General features: G+C 50.1%; 2 protein-coding genes across 2 annotated transcripts in view; both read right to left on the reverse strand.

Annotated features, from left to right (window-relative positions):
- Positions 1–2,674: 2,674 nt before the first annotated feature.
- Positions 2,675–9,360, reverse strand: LOC117046407 (probable cation-transporting ATPase 13A5). Its single transcript, XM_033148210.1, has 8 exons — positions 9,356–9,360; positions 9,244–9,324; positions 8,688–8,757; positions 7,845–7,979; positions 5,899–5,971; positions 4,497–4,628; positions 3,273–3,443; positions 2,675–2,715 (listed from the first exon to the last, which is right to left on the reverse strand). Exons 1-8 carry the CDS (start codon positions 9,358–9,360, stop codon positions 2,675–2,677), a joined length of 708 nt encoding a protein of 235 aa, XP_033004101.1.
- A 2,453-nt stretch (positions 9,361–11,813) lies between these two features.
- LOC117046408 (probable cation-transporting ATPase 13A4) overlaps positions 11,814–15,000 on the reverse strand; it is a gene marked incomplete at its 3' end in the record, with an annotated part of 13,924 nt that continues 10,737 nt past the window's right edge. The window contains exons 2-3 of the mRNA XM_033148211.1: positions 13,049–13,222; positions 11,814–11,849 (exon numbers count right to left, since the gene is read on the reverse strand). Of these exons, the coding sequence (XP_033004102.1) occupies positions 11,814–11,849; positions 13,049–13,222 (210 nt within the window). The remainder of the gene's footprint in view (positions 11,850–13,048; positions 13,223–15,000) is intronic.

Genomic DNA, 15,000 nt, shown 5'->3' on the forward strand with positions numbered 1-15,000 from the left:
CTTCTAAAAGTTGTGTAATTTTTTATCTCCTTGACGTCTGATGGGAGGGGGTTTCACAGGGCGGGCGCCACCACCGAGAAGGCCCTGTGCCTGGTTCCCTGTAACCTCATTTTCTGCAGGGAGGGAACCGCCAGAAGGCCCTCGGAGCTGGACCTCGGTGTCTGGGCAGAATGATGGGGGTGGAGACGCTGGCAGCCCCTAGGCCAAAACAAGCCCATGGAAAGGGACCTCTCTCATTCCTGGGTGCCAATGAACCCCCTTCCCGCTCCACAGAGAAGAGTTTGAAGAGGAAGAGTTTGGACTTGATATCCCGCTTTTCACTACCCAAAGGAGTCTCAAAGCGGCTAACACTCTCCTTTCCCTTCCTCCCCCACAACAAACACTCTGTGAGGTGAGTGGGGCTGAGAGACTTCAGAGAAGTGTGAGTAGCCCAAGGTCACCCAGCAGCTGCATGTGGAGGAGTGGAGATGCGAACCCGGTTCACCAGATTACGAGTCCACCGCTCTTAACCACTACCCCCATCAATCTACCCGGACACTGAGGCCCAGCTCCGAGGGCCTTCTGGCGGTTCCCTCATTACAAGAAGCTAAGCTACAGGGAACCAGACAGAGGGCCTTCTCAGTAGTGGCACCCGTCCTGTGGAATACCCTCCCACCAGATGTCAAAGTGAGCAACAACTACCAGACTTTTAGAAGACATCTGAAGGCAGCCCTGTTTAAGGAAGCTTTTAATGTCTGATGAATTATTGTATTTTAGTATTGTGTTGGAAGCCGCCCAGAGTGGCTGGGGAGGCCCAGCCAGATGGGCGGGGTATAAATAATAAATTATTATTATTATTATTATTATTACACCACACTGGATTGAATACTCCCAATGATAAAGGTTTCGCTTATCTCTGAGCTGCCCAAGACACAGTTACACTTTTCGGGGTACCTTCTCGCACCCGTGACTTCCGCATTGAAATCAGGCCTGGAGAAGAGGCTCTTTGACACAACCTGCATGCAGGTCTGCATTCCCCCCTGCCCCCCCCGTATGCTATTGTTAGGATTCGAAAGCAAAGCGCTTCCTCTTGGCACCAGGTGAGTCAAGCTCAATTTCGGATTTCGTATGCATTCATCACATGCACCATCAACTTTCAAGAAAGGAGAGTCCCATAGCACATCAGGAAGAGTTCCATAGTTTAACTTTCCACCCCACCCCGTCACCTGCAAGACCTAGGCCCAGGGGCATCGTAGGGTGGGGGCGGGGGGGGCGGGCTGCCCCTCGGGCCGCCCCTAGGTGGGCGTAACATTTTGGCGCGTGGGGGTGACTTGCGGCGGCCCCTCCCATCACTCCCACGCGCCGCCGCTCCCTCCGTCACCCCGGGAGCAGCAGCGCTGCAGGGACGGGGTGCTCGCTCGGCCGAGCGAGCACCCCGTTCCTGCAGCGCTGCTCCTCCCTGGGTGACCGGTGGGGAGTGGTGGGAGGGGCCGCCGCAAGTCACCCCCACGCACCGCCGCTCGCTCCGTCACCGTGGGAGCAGCAGCGGCGCACAGTGTGTGCGGTGCTGCTGCTCCCGGGGCGACGGAACGAACGGCGGCACGTGGGGTGACAAGCGGCGGCCCCTCCCACCACTCCCACGCGCCGCCGCGCCGCTCCCTGCCCGCTGTGCTCAGGGAGCGGAGCCCGGGGCGAAAGGACAGGGGCAGGCCCGCTGGCCCAACCCCTCTCCTTTCCCCGGGACGGCTCCGCTCACGGAGCGCAGCGGGAGAGGGGCGGGCCAACTGGCCCGCACGGAGGCGTTGTTCCGTGCGCATGCGTCATGACGTCATGCGCACGGAGCGACGCCCCGCCCCCATGGGTGCCACTGGGCTTGCCGCCCCCAGCAGCCCAGTGGCTAGCGACGCCCCTGCCTAGGCCACGACCTTTCGAGGACCAACTGGCAAGAGTCCTAATTGCAAAAATAGATTTGATTTTTTTCTCTCCCCTCCACATTCAGGGTCACCCATCTCCCTACCTTAGGTAAAGGTAAAGGGACCCCTGACCATCAGGTCCAGTCGTGTCCGACTCTGGGGTTGCGGTGCTCATCTCGCTCTATAGGCCGAGGGAGCCGGCGTTTGTCCGTAGACAGCTTCCGGGTCATGTGGCCAGCATGACAAAGCTGCTTCTGGCGAACCAGGGCAGCGCACGGAAACGCCGTTTACCTTCCTGCTGGAGCGGTCCCTATTTATCTACTTGCACTTTGACATGCTTTCGAACTGCTAGGTGGGCAGGAGCTGGGACCGAACAACGGGACCTCCCTACCTTAAAGAGGTGCAAAATCACAAAGCTGTGTTATAGGAATTCTAAGGTCATTCTATCTATCTATCTATCTATCTATCTATCTATCTATCTATCTATCTATCTAATGTTCATAAATGTACACTGCAAACACATATGCATAAAAGTATAGTGTCTGAAACAGTAGTACAGGAGAGAAATCCTGAAGCCCTTTTGACTCTCCCAAATTGACCTCAAATATTTCTCTGCAAGGAGGAAGGAAATGGGAAAATCTTTCCAATAGTCTTTGGACTGCAGGGGCTTACACCTCCCTTTTGAAATACAGCCTGGCAAGGATCTGTGAAGCTGAGCACACTCTCAATATGCGTAAGAGACTCAGGAACTAAGGATTTACCATCTCAAAGGAATGGCCAGGCTACCCAGAAAAGGCAATCAGATCAGGCATGATCAGGTATCCTGGCGGACAGGAGAGAAGCAACACACTCCAATTTCTGCACCTCTTCCTGGCATGTATGGATGATGATGTTTTGGGGGGTGGTCTTGAGCTACAGGGTGGGCAATTTAAAAAGTCTATGTAAGGGCTTGCGCACCATTGTTCTGGCTTCCTCCTGCTTGTGGTGAGTGTTGCAACCAGGTGATCCTGTTGCAACCAGGCTTACTAGCTGCTTTGCTTCTCAATACAGTGGTACCTCAAGTTAAGAACTTAATTCGTTCTGCAGGTCCGTTCTTAACCTGAAACTGACGTACCACTTTCGCTAATGGGGCCTCCTGCTGCCACCGTGCGATTTCTGTTCTCATCCTGAAGCAAAGTTCTTAACCCAATGTACTATTTCTGGGTTAGCGGAGTCTGTAACCTGAAGCGTCTGTAACCCAAGCTACCACTGTATTCTCTGCTTGGGCTCTGTTATTTTCTCCTACCGATAGGGATCCCACTTAAGGACTCTACATGGCCTCTTAGGTACCCCATAAGGGGAAAGGAGCAGTTTATTCCTTACAACAGCTGCTTGACTCACCTGTCTGCAGCACGACGGCCCTGACGGGGCCTTTTCCCGCTCGCTTGGTCTGGATGACCTCTGTGCCGCAGAAGAGGACGTGTCGGCGGTAGTCTTCCACGCTGTGAACTTTCCAGGGCTTGGTGTTGTCCGTTTGGGGCAAGGGGGTCTTCGTCACGGGAACGCTTTCGCCTGCAAACGCAGCCCAAATCCCACCCGCTCAGTGGACATCGCCACAGAATCATGGCATCGAGGAGTTCGAAGGGACCCCCAAGAGTCATCTAGCCCAACCCTCTGCAAGGCAGGAATCTCGGCTACAGGATCCAAGACAGATGGCCACCCAACCTCTGCTTGGAAACCTCCAAGGAAGGAGAGTCCACCAGCTTCCGAGGGAGACTGTTCCACCATCAAACAGGACCTTGAAGAACCAGAATATGTTCTTCCTAATGTCTACGCAAAACCACGTTTCTTGCAACTTGAATCCATTTGCAGAATCAACGTGCATGGATTATTACTAATTATGGCGATTACTTTGCACAGAACCATCAACGCGCACAGCGCTTCAAGGGAGGCCCTGCCCCAAGGAGCTTGCAAACTGGAATGAGATTCAAGGGGAGGAAAATGAAGGTGGGGCCAGGCAAGGGAAGAGCATTGTCTTCATTGCAACGGGGCACACACTCTGAGGTGGCATTGCAGAGAGAGCTGCCAAGGGGATGGGGCCCATGAATGTTGTGCTCCCCTCGGCCGAAAAGGCTGTACATTAGAAGGTAAGAAGAGCTTGCTGGATCCGGCCAAAGAGGACCATCCAGTTCAGCATCCTGTTCTCACAGGGGCCATCCAAATTTTTATTTTTATATTATTTATTTTGTTTCTATACCGCCCCAGACCCAAAGGTCTCAAATGCCCCAATGGGAAGCGGGCAAGCAGGATCTGAGCACATCACCCTCTTTCCTCCAGCAACTGAGATCCAGAGGAGTCCCTGACTAGGAGCCCCTGACAGTCCTCTCCTCCGCCATGAATTTGCCCCATCCTCTTTTGAATTTGCCCCATCCATTTGGTGGCCAGCTCACTGTCTCCTGCTGGAGAGAGTTCCACAGTTTAATTTACCCGCCACCTTTTAAATTTTACCTTTCAGCAGCCGCCTCCCTCAAAACCCCTTCACCTGCAGGAGAAAGAAGCCAGAGCGGGGCAGAAGGAGGGCGGCACGAGAGAAGGGGAAAGGGAGGCCGGGACATTTCTATGTACCTGTGAGCATCCCCTCGTTGACCACGCAGCTTCCTTCTATCAGGATGGCATCGCAGGGCAGAGAAAACTTCTGGCTTTCCAAGAGGAGGACATCTCCTGGGACCAGCTGGCAGGATTCCACCTTGCAGCTCCCTGCAGGAAAAAGGGGCTCTGTTAAAGCGCAGGTTTCCCCGGAAAAGTGCCGAGACAAACAACATCAGCAACCACTCAGACACACAGCTTTAAAGCGCTGAGCTGGGCCTAAAAGTCTGGATCAGGGGCGGAGCAAGGGGGCGGGGGGGGCGTTCCGCACTGGGTACCGCCCTGGGGGGGGTGACACTCTGGGGGCGGGCCTCGCCCCCGCGATCGGCGCTGGTGGTGCGGAAACTTTTTAAAGGCTGCAATGCGTGAACAGCAGCACAGCGTCTGTGCTGCTGTTTGCCCACAGTAGCCTTAAAACTCAGCACGGCGCCAGTCAGATGCCGGCTGCTCTCGCCCGCCATCTTGGGTGGACTGCGCATGTCCACACATGCGCAGTCCACCTAGGAGGCTGTGCACACGTCGTGACGTCAGGACATGCGTGCTAGGGAGCGGTGCCCCACCCCTGGGGGGGTGCCTGGGCAGGGGTGGCCCCAGGGCCGGATTAAGGTTTGATGAGGCCCTAAGATCCTGAAGGTAATGGGGCCCATTATATGTCCAGCTGCCCTTTGTCAACAACAAATTGTTGCTGTTTTTTTGTTGAATATGTGCTATATGGTAATTTATGGACCTCATAGGTACCTAAAGCCATTGGCACGTAACAAATAGGAGCCTACACAACACAAAACACTGTTGCTGTATGTAGGCTTTATTTTGCAGTGGTACCTCGGTTTAAGAACCGTTCTGTTTACGAACTATTCGGTTTATGAACTCTGCAAAGCTGGAAATAGTGTCCCAGTTTGCAAACTTTACCTTGGTCTAAGAACAGAAGCCGAACGGTGGAAAGGCACCGGGGGCGGGAGGCCTCATTAGGGAAAGCGCGCCTCGGTTTAAGAACGGTTTCGGTTTAAGAACCGACTTCCGGAACAGATGAAGTTCGTAAACCGAGGTACCACTGTATTTGTTTTTTATCTTATATTTTGGAAATGTACATCCAGTGTTTTTTTTCCTTTAAATTATTTGGGGGGCCCCCAATGGAGTGGGGCCCTAAGCTAGAGCTTGTTTAGCTTCTATGTAAATCCGGCACTGGGTGACCCAGAAGAGTTTGGGAACCCCTCCTTTAAAGGTCTCCAGGGGCACCTTGCCTTGAGGCTGCACAGTGTGGGGAGATGGGGAAGCAGGATAGTGCCGGGAGGGGAAGGGGAGGCTGTGGGGCAGGAGAAGAAGGCAGCTGTCTCAGGGGACACACACACACACACACACACACACACACACACACACACACCTTCGTTCTTGGTCCAGGCCATGACTTCCACCTTGTTGTGCTCCTTCACCAGGTTGTGCAACTTGATCGATTGCTGCGGAAAGAGGAGACTTAGGCGCTGAGCGTGTCTGAGCAGGGACGGCTGGTCTGGGGGGGGGGCCCTTCCAGCCGGCTCCTCTTTGGTGCGTAAGATTCAATCACATGCAAAAGGAGAGCCTGCTGGGTCAGGCTAAAGGGGGCCCATCTAGTCCAGCATCCTGTTCTCACAGGGGCCAACCAGGTGACTGTGGGAAACCTTGTGGCAGGGAGTTCCACAGTTTAACTATGTGCTGTGTGAAACAGGATCATTATTTTCTCAATGTCCTGAATCTTCCAACATTCCCATGCGCCCTAGTGTCAGGAGAGAGGGAGGAAAACTTTCCTCTTTCCACTTTCTCTCCTGCAACTTCCGTCAGCCCTGGCACAATATGGCTACGAAGTGAACATGCGTGGTGGCCAACCAAAGTGGTTGAGCTTTGAGCTTTTTTTGAGAATTTAACCCCCAAGTTGTTCAGCGTTTTTTAGGATTTGACCCAGACATGTACTGCCGTGGGGGCCAGATTATTAAATTGCCCTGTGGATCGCCAGTGCGCACGTTCTTTCCCTCTCCCTCCCTCTCCCTCACACGGCGCTGCCTCCTCCCTCCCTCCTCCTGGCTTCTCTCCGCCCTGCCTAGAGAAGGAAGGGGGCCCTTTCGCGAGCTGATCATTGTCCCTCCGCCATCACCAGCCCCTGCCGCTCGCAAGACACAGGCAAGCAGCCACCGGGGCTCATGGTGCTCCTGCATAATCTCCCCCCCCCTTCAAAATAAAGTCCGTTCCCCCCACAAGGTCTGAGGGACAGTGGAACGGCCGCCTGCTGAAAATGTTTGCTGGCCCCTGCTCTAAGCTAAGGTTACCAGACGTCCCCGTTTCCTGAGGACAGTCCCCAGATTTACAAATCAGGCCCCTGGCAAAATCCATCCATTCCGAAGTTGAAAAGTGTCCCTGGATTCATTGAAACCTAACTCTAAGCCCCCTTCTGGAAAGCCAAGAAGGGGACAAGCGCTTGTCGCTCAACCCCGTTAATCCCAGACAGGAGAAACTGTCCAGGACAGCAAAGTTTCACTTGGGCAAGGGAACAGCCCTGCAGGACAGGGTATGGGAATAATGCAGAAAGTGTCCCTGGGCATGTGCAGAGCACATTTCCCTACCTGCTATAGAGATGCTGCCTAACCTGCACTCTGCAGCTTGGATTAGAGCAGGGGTAAGCAAACTTTTTCAGCAGGGGGTCAGTCCACTGTCCCTCAGACCTTGTGGGGGGCCGGACTATATTTTTTTTGGGGGGGATGAACAAATTCCTATGCCCCACAAATAACCCAGAGATGCATTTTAAATAAAAGCATACATTCTACTCATGCAAAAACACGCTGATTCCCGGACCGTCTACAAGCCGGATTTAGAAGGTGATTGGGCCGGATCCAGCCTCTGGGCCTTAGTTTGCCTACCCCTGGATTAGAGGGTGGTGCCCCACAGTGTGAGAGAGGGCGAGGTCTTCCGGGAGGCTTAAGGCACTCCCATCCCCAAACATCGTTTGCTTAGAATTAAAGCTCTATACAAATCTGACAGATTAAAGGCAACAGTGACCTCTTGTCCTGAGTTTCAAGCTTTCAAGTTCCGCGTCCAAGTGCCCCCCCCTTTTTGCCCCAGAGCTTTCCCTGCAAAAACTCACTCTTTAAAACTGAAGCGCAACAAATGGCCATTGGCGTTTTCCGCAGACTGCTGTTTGCTCCAATTTGGCTTTAAAGAGCAGGTTTTTGCTGGGAAATCTCTGGAGCAAAACACACACACACACAAAGAGCACTCGGACATGGAGCTTTAACAGGAAAGAGCGGAGGAAAGCTACGTTTGGAGATGCCCTGACCAGGGCAAAAGGAGCGGCAGACTCACCTGTCGGAGGTCGTACACTGTGAGGGCGATAGAGATGATGGACAGGATGATGATGGCAACGGAGTACTCGATGTATCCCTGGACCAGCCAGAGGGTCAGCGTGAAGGTTTGGAATATGTAAAAAGGGTTCAAGATCTGCAGAGAGAACACGGGCCAGAGAATGTCAGTCTTCCTGCCTGACCGATGAGCATCCCGGGACTCCATGCTGGGCCTCTTGCCAACTAGAGAGGCAGTGTGGCACAGGGGTTAGAGTGCTGGACTAGGACCTGGGAGAGACCAGGGTTCGAATCCCCACTAAATGGCCTCAGCCCAGAAGACCTAAAGGAGCGTCTCCACCCCCATCGTTCTGCCCGGACACTGAGGTCCAGCTCCGAGGGCCTTCTGGCGGTTCCCTCCCTGCGAGAAGTGAGGTTACAGGGAACCAGGCAGAGGGCCTTCTCGGTGGTGGCGCCCGCCCTGTGGAACGCCCTCTCAGCAGATGTCAAAGAAATAAACTTTTAGAAGACATCTGAAGGCAGCCCTGTATTGGGAGGTTTTTAATGCCTGATGTTTTAATGTAATTTTAATCTTTTGTTGGAAGCTGCCCGGAGTGGCTGGGGAAACCCAGCCAGATGGGCAGGGTAGAAATAAAAAATGATGATGATGATGATGATGAAGAAGAAGAAGCTCACTGGGTGGAACAAATAAATAGATCTCTCCAGGGTAAAACAAGCAGCCTTTGCACAACCTCCCCACCTATCCACCCTGCCATTGCGATGGCTGCTGCCTCTTTCCCTGCAATCTTCGGAGGAAGAGTCGTATATATATTTAACAAATAACCACAATAAAGAGAGACCCCATTACCTCTTTAAAGAGCAATTTCCAGATGGGGCGGACTTCGATTTCAATGGCGTTGGGTCCGCAAACCAACCTCCTGAGAAAGAGAGGAGAGATGGAGGAGACCCCGTTAAGACCCAAGGAACGAACGTGCTGTACTTACAGAAATATTGTAAAGAAATGGACTCGCTAGCAGGGTTTGAGTCAAACACTGACAATTAAGAAAGCAAGAGTAAAGGAACGACAATACGGAAATGAATTAAATGTAAGAAAAATTGGGATGAAAATGATAAGAATGTAAGAGCATTCAGGTAAAAGAGGAAAAAATCAGAAGAAATTTAAGCAGAAGTAGCAAATTGTTAAAGAACCGGAAGGGGGAGTTGAGGGAAGTCACGGGGTGGGGGAGTTTTGTTTTGTTCTGTTTTCTTTTATATGATAAATGTGTTGAATATTAAATTGTAAAATGTAATAAAAATGTATTACGAAAAAGAGAGAGAGAAGGGATTCAACTGATTCCTGCTTTGCAGCAGGTCGGACTAGATGAGGAGCGGCCGCCCAGCTCTGACTGCCCCGTGGACCACACCTGAGCGCCTTCTCCTTCCTCGTCAGCCCGTCTCCAAATTTTTGATGGATTTCGTAGCAAGTGTTGCTATCCTCCAGCGACCTAAGAAGGAGACAAGGCAGAAAGGTGAAACGGCATTTCCACCAGCGGCCCCCCCCCCGATCCCTCAGAGTCTCCTGCCGTCAAGTTAAAAACTCACCCGACTCTCACAAACTGCTTTTCCGTGAGGTCCCAGACGTAACGGATTTTTTGTACATGGATGTATCTCACCTGTTAGAACAATGCATGGTTACAGTTATTTTGTTAGAAGCATCTGTAAAATGAATGGATGGGGAGGCGGAAATGGGAACAATGATTAAATTAACTTATTATGAAATGATACCTACAAATACCTATAAATTAATATGTACAAATACATATCAATCGTATATACCATCAGATTTCTCGGGAAATGGGTATTTTTCATAATGTTTTGGAATGATAAGTTTCATGATAATGTTCCACTGATGCTGTCTTTATGAATATTTCTTTGGTTTACTTTATTGAATCTAAATTTAAAAATTAAAAAGCTGTAGCTTCAATGCTAGGGATTAGTCCCCCCTTCCCCATGTAGCCAGGGAGATTTTTTTTGGGGGGGGGGGTGTTTCCTGATCCTCCCGTGCGGTTCCCAAGCAGCTCCCACAATGCTCAATGGCTCTGAATGTGCCCCACTTGCCCATTGAAGCATCCCAGCCCATAAGCAGAGTACGGACCTCTCTGCTGTGGCCCAGGGAGGGGACAAGAATGGTGCCCTTGCTCCACCGCACAAGCTTGTCATCTTTGCGCAGAGTCCGGTGTGCTCTGAAAGTGACCTTGGCATGGCAAGGGCTTGGAGACCTAGAAGTCAGGAAATTTGCCCCAGGGAAGAATTTTCAGGAAATCCTTTTGGGGTCCAGAGGGCCAATCGGCATCACCCCTCTCTAGCCTCTGCCAGACACAGTATACAATTTGACACATCGCTTGGGAAGACAGGCGAACTAATGCCAGTGTCCTGGAAGGAGCAAAGATCACGCGTGTCGAAGCCATGATTCTTCAACATCAACTTCGTTGGACTGGACATGTTGTGCGGATGCCTGATGGTCGTCTTCCAAAGCAGCTACTCTATTCCCAACTCAAGATTGGAAAGCAAAATACTGGTGGACAACAAAAGAAGTTCAAAGACTCTCTCGAGGCAAATCTTTTAAAATGTCAAAACAAAATAAAATAAAAAATTCTTTCCAGTAGCACCTTAGAGACCAACTAAGTTTGTTCTTGGTATGAGCTTTCGTGTGCATGCACACTTCTTCAGATAGCATGCACACGAAAGCTCATACCAAGAACAAACTTAGTTGGTCTCTAAGGTGCTACTGGAAAGAATTTTTTATTTTATTTTGTTTTGACTATGGCAGACCAACACGGCTACCCACCTGTAACTTTTAAAATGTAGTATTGTTACGGAAATTATGGGGGGGGGGGTCACCTAAGCAAAGTCTCCTCCCGAGTAAACTCATTGGGGTACGGAGTGATGCCCTTAAGGGAACCCATCTCTCTGCCATGATCCAGTAGGCGAGAGACCGTGTACACAGGGAAATGCCTCAGCAGGTAATCTCTGGGTGCTTCAGGAAGCCACTGGGCTAATATCCCTCAACTGGAATCCCATTGTTCTCTCCCAGATAAGTGCTCAAGGTATCCTTGCCAATACTTAACACCCATTCACATTTGCTCAGGGCTATCTCCCTGATATTGCTCCATTTTCCCCATATGTTAATCTTGTTTTTCCTATATGTTAATCATGTATAACCCTTCCCTTTCGTGATGTAGTGATGATGTAGTAATGATGTTTCCAAACTGTAATCTGGGATATGGTAGGAGTTTTTAAAAGTTCTTGTAACGCTGCTCTCGGGGTGCAGTTTGACTGTAACCTATTGCGCAATAAACCCTGTCTTGTCCTTGCTCCAGTGGCTGGACTTCTTTTATTTAACTATGCAGAAACCAGTGGGCTTATCCCCAAGGGCCAGGTGCCTGGGCAGTTCCACACCTGGGATTTTCCATTACATTATAAACACCAACAATTGGGAAACACTGGCCTGCGAGCGCTCCAATTGGAGAACAGCCTTGACCAAAGGTGTCCTGGGCTTTGAAGATGCTCGAACTCAGGACGCAAGGGAGAAACATGTTAAGAGGAAGGCACACTGGACAAATCCACACTGTGATCAACTTCCGCCCAGAAACCAATGTCCCCACTGTGGAAGGACATGTGGATCCAGAACTGGCCTCCACAGTCATTTACAGACTCATTGCTAAAACCGTGTTTATGGAAGACAATCTTACTCAGGGGATCGTCAAAGAAGAAATAGACCATTTCCTCTGATCTGGAAAGGAAGGGGCAGGGAAGGGAAGGATAGCAAGAAGCCACTTTTGGGGGCCCATCACTCATTTGCCGGCTTGTGCCGAGGAAAGCTCACCGTCATTCCAGGCTTCATGATGGCCCTGCTGATGACGGAATCCTGGTCTGCGCCAAAAAGGAGGTGGTCCAGCTTCTCACTGTCCAAGACACTCTGCAAATCAAGGCAGATCACCTTCTTCCTGGTATATTTCTGAAACTCATCCTAGGGGAGGGAAAACACAGCGTCAATCCTGTTGGGAATTCACAACTCGGTTAAAGCAGGACAAATAACGCAGCTATTGATACAAGCCTTAGTGCTTTTCCACATTGTTACGGAAATTATTGGGGGGGGGGGTCACCTAAGCAAAGTCTCTTCCCGAGTAAACTCATTTGGGGTATGGAGTGATGCCCTTAAGGGGACCCATCTCTCTGCCATGATCCAGTAGGTGAGAGACCACATACACAGGGAAATGCCTCAGCAGGTAATCTCTGGGTGCTTCAGGCTAATATCCCTCAACCAGAATCCCATTGTTCTCTCCCAGATAAGTGCTCAAGGTATCCTTGCCAGTACTTAACACCCATTCACACTTCTCAGGGCTATCTCCCTGATATTGCTCTGTTTCCCCCATATGCTAATCTTGTTTTTCCTATATGTCAATCATGTACAGGTATAACCCTTTCCTTTCGTGATGTAGTGATGATGTTTCCAAACTGTATTCTGGGATATGATAGGAGTTTTAAAAGTTCTTGTAACGCTGCTCTGGGGGGTGCAGTTTGACTGTAACCTATTGCGCAATAAACCCTGTCTTGTCCTTGCTCCAGTGGCTAGACTTCTTTTATTTAACTCCGCAGAAACCAGTGGGCCTATCCCTAAGGGCCAGGTGGCTGGGCAGTTCCACACCTGGGATTTTTCCGTTACAACATTCAACTTCTGCCCTGCTCTTTCCAGGCTGAGGTCCGCGCTTTAGCGTTCTATGTCCAAGCATGGAGGGTTTGTGGGTTTTTTTGTTTTGCTCTGGAATTCCCCCCCAAAAAACCCACTTCAAAGCTGAATCGGAGCAAATGTCCATTCTGGTTTTCCGCAGATTAATGTTTGCTCTGATTGAGCTTTAAAGAGCGGGTTTTCGGACTCACTGTTAAAAACGTGTTTATGGAAGACAATCTTACTCGGCTACGGGGGATTGCCAAAGAAAGAAAGAAAACCTCCCTAAGTTTATCCTGACCTCTTTTAAAGCCCTCCAAATTGGTGGTCGTCACTGCCTCCTGCAGATGTGAGTTCCGCAGGTTAACCAATTCTTGGGTTGCTGCCCAGCGAGATGCGGGAGACTCAGCCTGCAGGAAGCTCCGCGATGCCCGGCCTGGCTGCAACCTCCGGGGATGAGAATTTGGGGAAGCTGCTTTGGAGATGCAACAGGTACCCACCGTTGTCCGCAAGAGCACGACATCGGCCTCCTCCAAGTCGCAGGGCACGCAGTTGGCCCACACGTCCCACTCGGGCTTCCAGTAGAAGAGGAGGAGGAGGACTCCGCAGGACAGGACGTACCCAGCAATGCACAGGGCCCTCCGGCACCCTTTAGTCTTGTAGCCAAATATATCCTGCGGGGGGGGGGGGGAGAGAGAGAGAGAGAGAGAGAGATTGGTGTATATCAGTATAAATGCCCTGCATCATCAGAACTGCAGGTAGAGGAAATGGACAGAGAGAAGTGTTTCTCCCTCTCGCATAATCAGTGCCGGATTCACAGATAAGCAAAACAAGCTATAGCTTAGGCCCCACTCTCTTGGGACCCCCTAAAAAAATTAAAGGGGAAAAAACACTGGATGTACAGGTGAAACTCAAAAAATTTGAATATCGTGGGAATGTCTCCATTTATGTAAGCAATTGTTTTCATTAGCTACTGGAGTTGAATATAGGAGATAGACTCATGACATGCAAAGCGAGATATGTCAAAGTTGAGTTTGTGAATTTGGGGTTCTCATCAGCTGTGCACCATAATCATCACAATTATAACAAAGAAAGGCTGGATGTATATCGCTTTGCATGTCATGAGTCTATCTCCTATATTAGTTTCACCTTTTAAGTTGAATTACTGAAAGAAATGAACCTCTCCATGATATTCTAATTTTTTGAGTTTCACCTGTACATTTCCAAAATATAAGATAAAAAGCAAATAAAATAAAACCTACAAACAGCAACAGTGTTTTGTGTTGTGTAGGCTCCTATGAGGTAAGCCATGGGCCCCTCCTGCTAGCCTGCTCCCTCAAATATCCCTGGTTTGCTCCTTTCTATATACAGTAGTGGTACCTCGGGTTAAGAACTGAATCCGTTCTGCAGGTCCACTCTTAACCTGAAACTGTTCTTAACCCGAGGTACCACTTTAGCTAATGGGGTCTACCGCTGCCGCCACACGATTTCTGTTCTCACCCTGAAGCAAAGTTCTTAACCAGAGGTACTATTTCTGGTTTAGCGGAGTCTGTAACCTGAAGCGTCTGTAACCCGAGGTACCACTATATAGGGTGCCTGCATTCTGCATGGACTGGTTTATACTTCTTCTTAATTGTATTTCACTATTAATATACTTCTTCTTAATTGTATTTCAGTTCAACAGTTACTTTGATAAAGATACATATTTTGTTATGTGCAAATGGCTTGAGATACCTATGAGGTCCATCAGTTACCATCTAGCATATATTCAACACAAAAAACAGTGACAATGTGTTGTAGACTAAGGACAGCTGGACATATCAAGGGCCCATTCCCTTCAGGAGCTGAGGGCCGCATCAAACCTCAATCCGGCCCTGCACATAATACTCGTCAAGCCCCTTCTGATTTATTGCTAAAGAGTGAGCTTTCTGCGGGAAAGCGGTGCGCCAAAGGAAAAGACGATAAAATAATGATATTAGAGGGTTTTCGTAATAGATAAGGGTTTGAATAAAAACTCTGCGGAGGTGTCGGTGGGAAGTCAGTCTGGGAAACAAAGTTGCTATCTAATTTGAAGCTAATTTGAGAAAATTTGGAAACTTCATAAAATATATGTTTGGGGGGGTGGGGAGTGAGAAGCCCCGACCGCAGAGAAAGGAGAGTAGCACACTTGTTCTCTCTCTCTCAGGACCACAGCAGGAAGGGCCCTGATCCACCCTTTGCACCTCGAGAGCAGGCACACCGGTCACCTGGCCTCTGCTTTCGTTGCAATGGCAAGAAGAAGCCTCTCTCTATTCCGTTCCAATTGCAGAAACTATTTCTAAATGTGCATCTATTGACGCAAGCGAATTAGCACCTGCAGCTGTTAGGGAAATTGGTTTTTATTCTGCATTTTGTGTTTCCATCCTGTATTTTTATGCTGTGGACAGCCCTGAGATCTACGGATGAAAGGCAA

Source organism: Lacerta agilis, chromosome 5 (assembly GCF_009819535.1).
Source record: "Lacerta agilis isolate rLacAgi1 chromosome 5, rLacAgi1.pri, whole genome shotgun sequence".
In the NCBI taxonomy this organism is placed as follows: Eukaryota; Metazoa; Chordata; class Lepidosauria; order Squamata; family Lacertidae; genus Lacerta; species Lacerta agilis.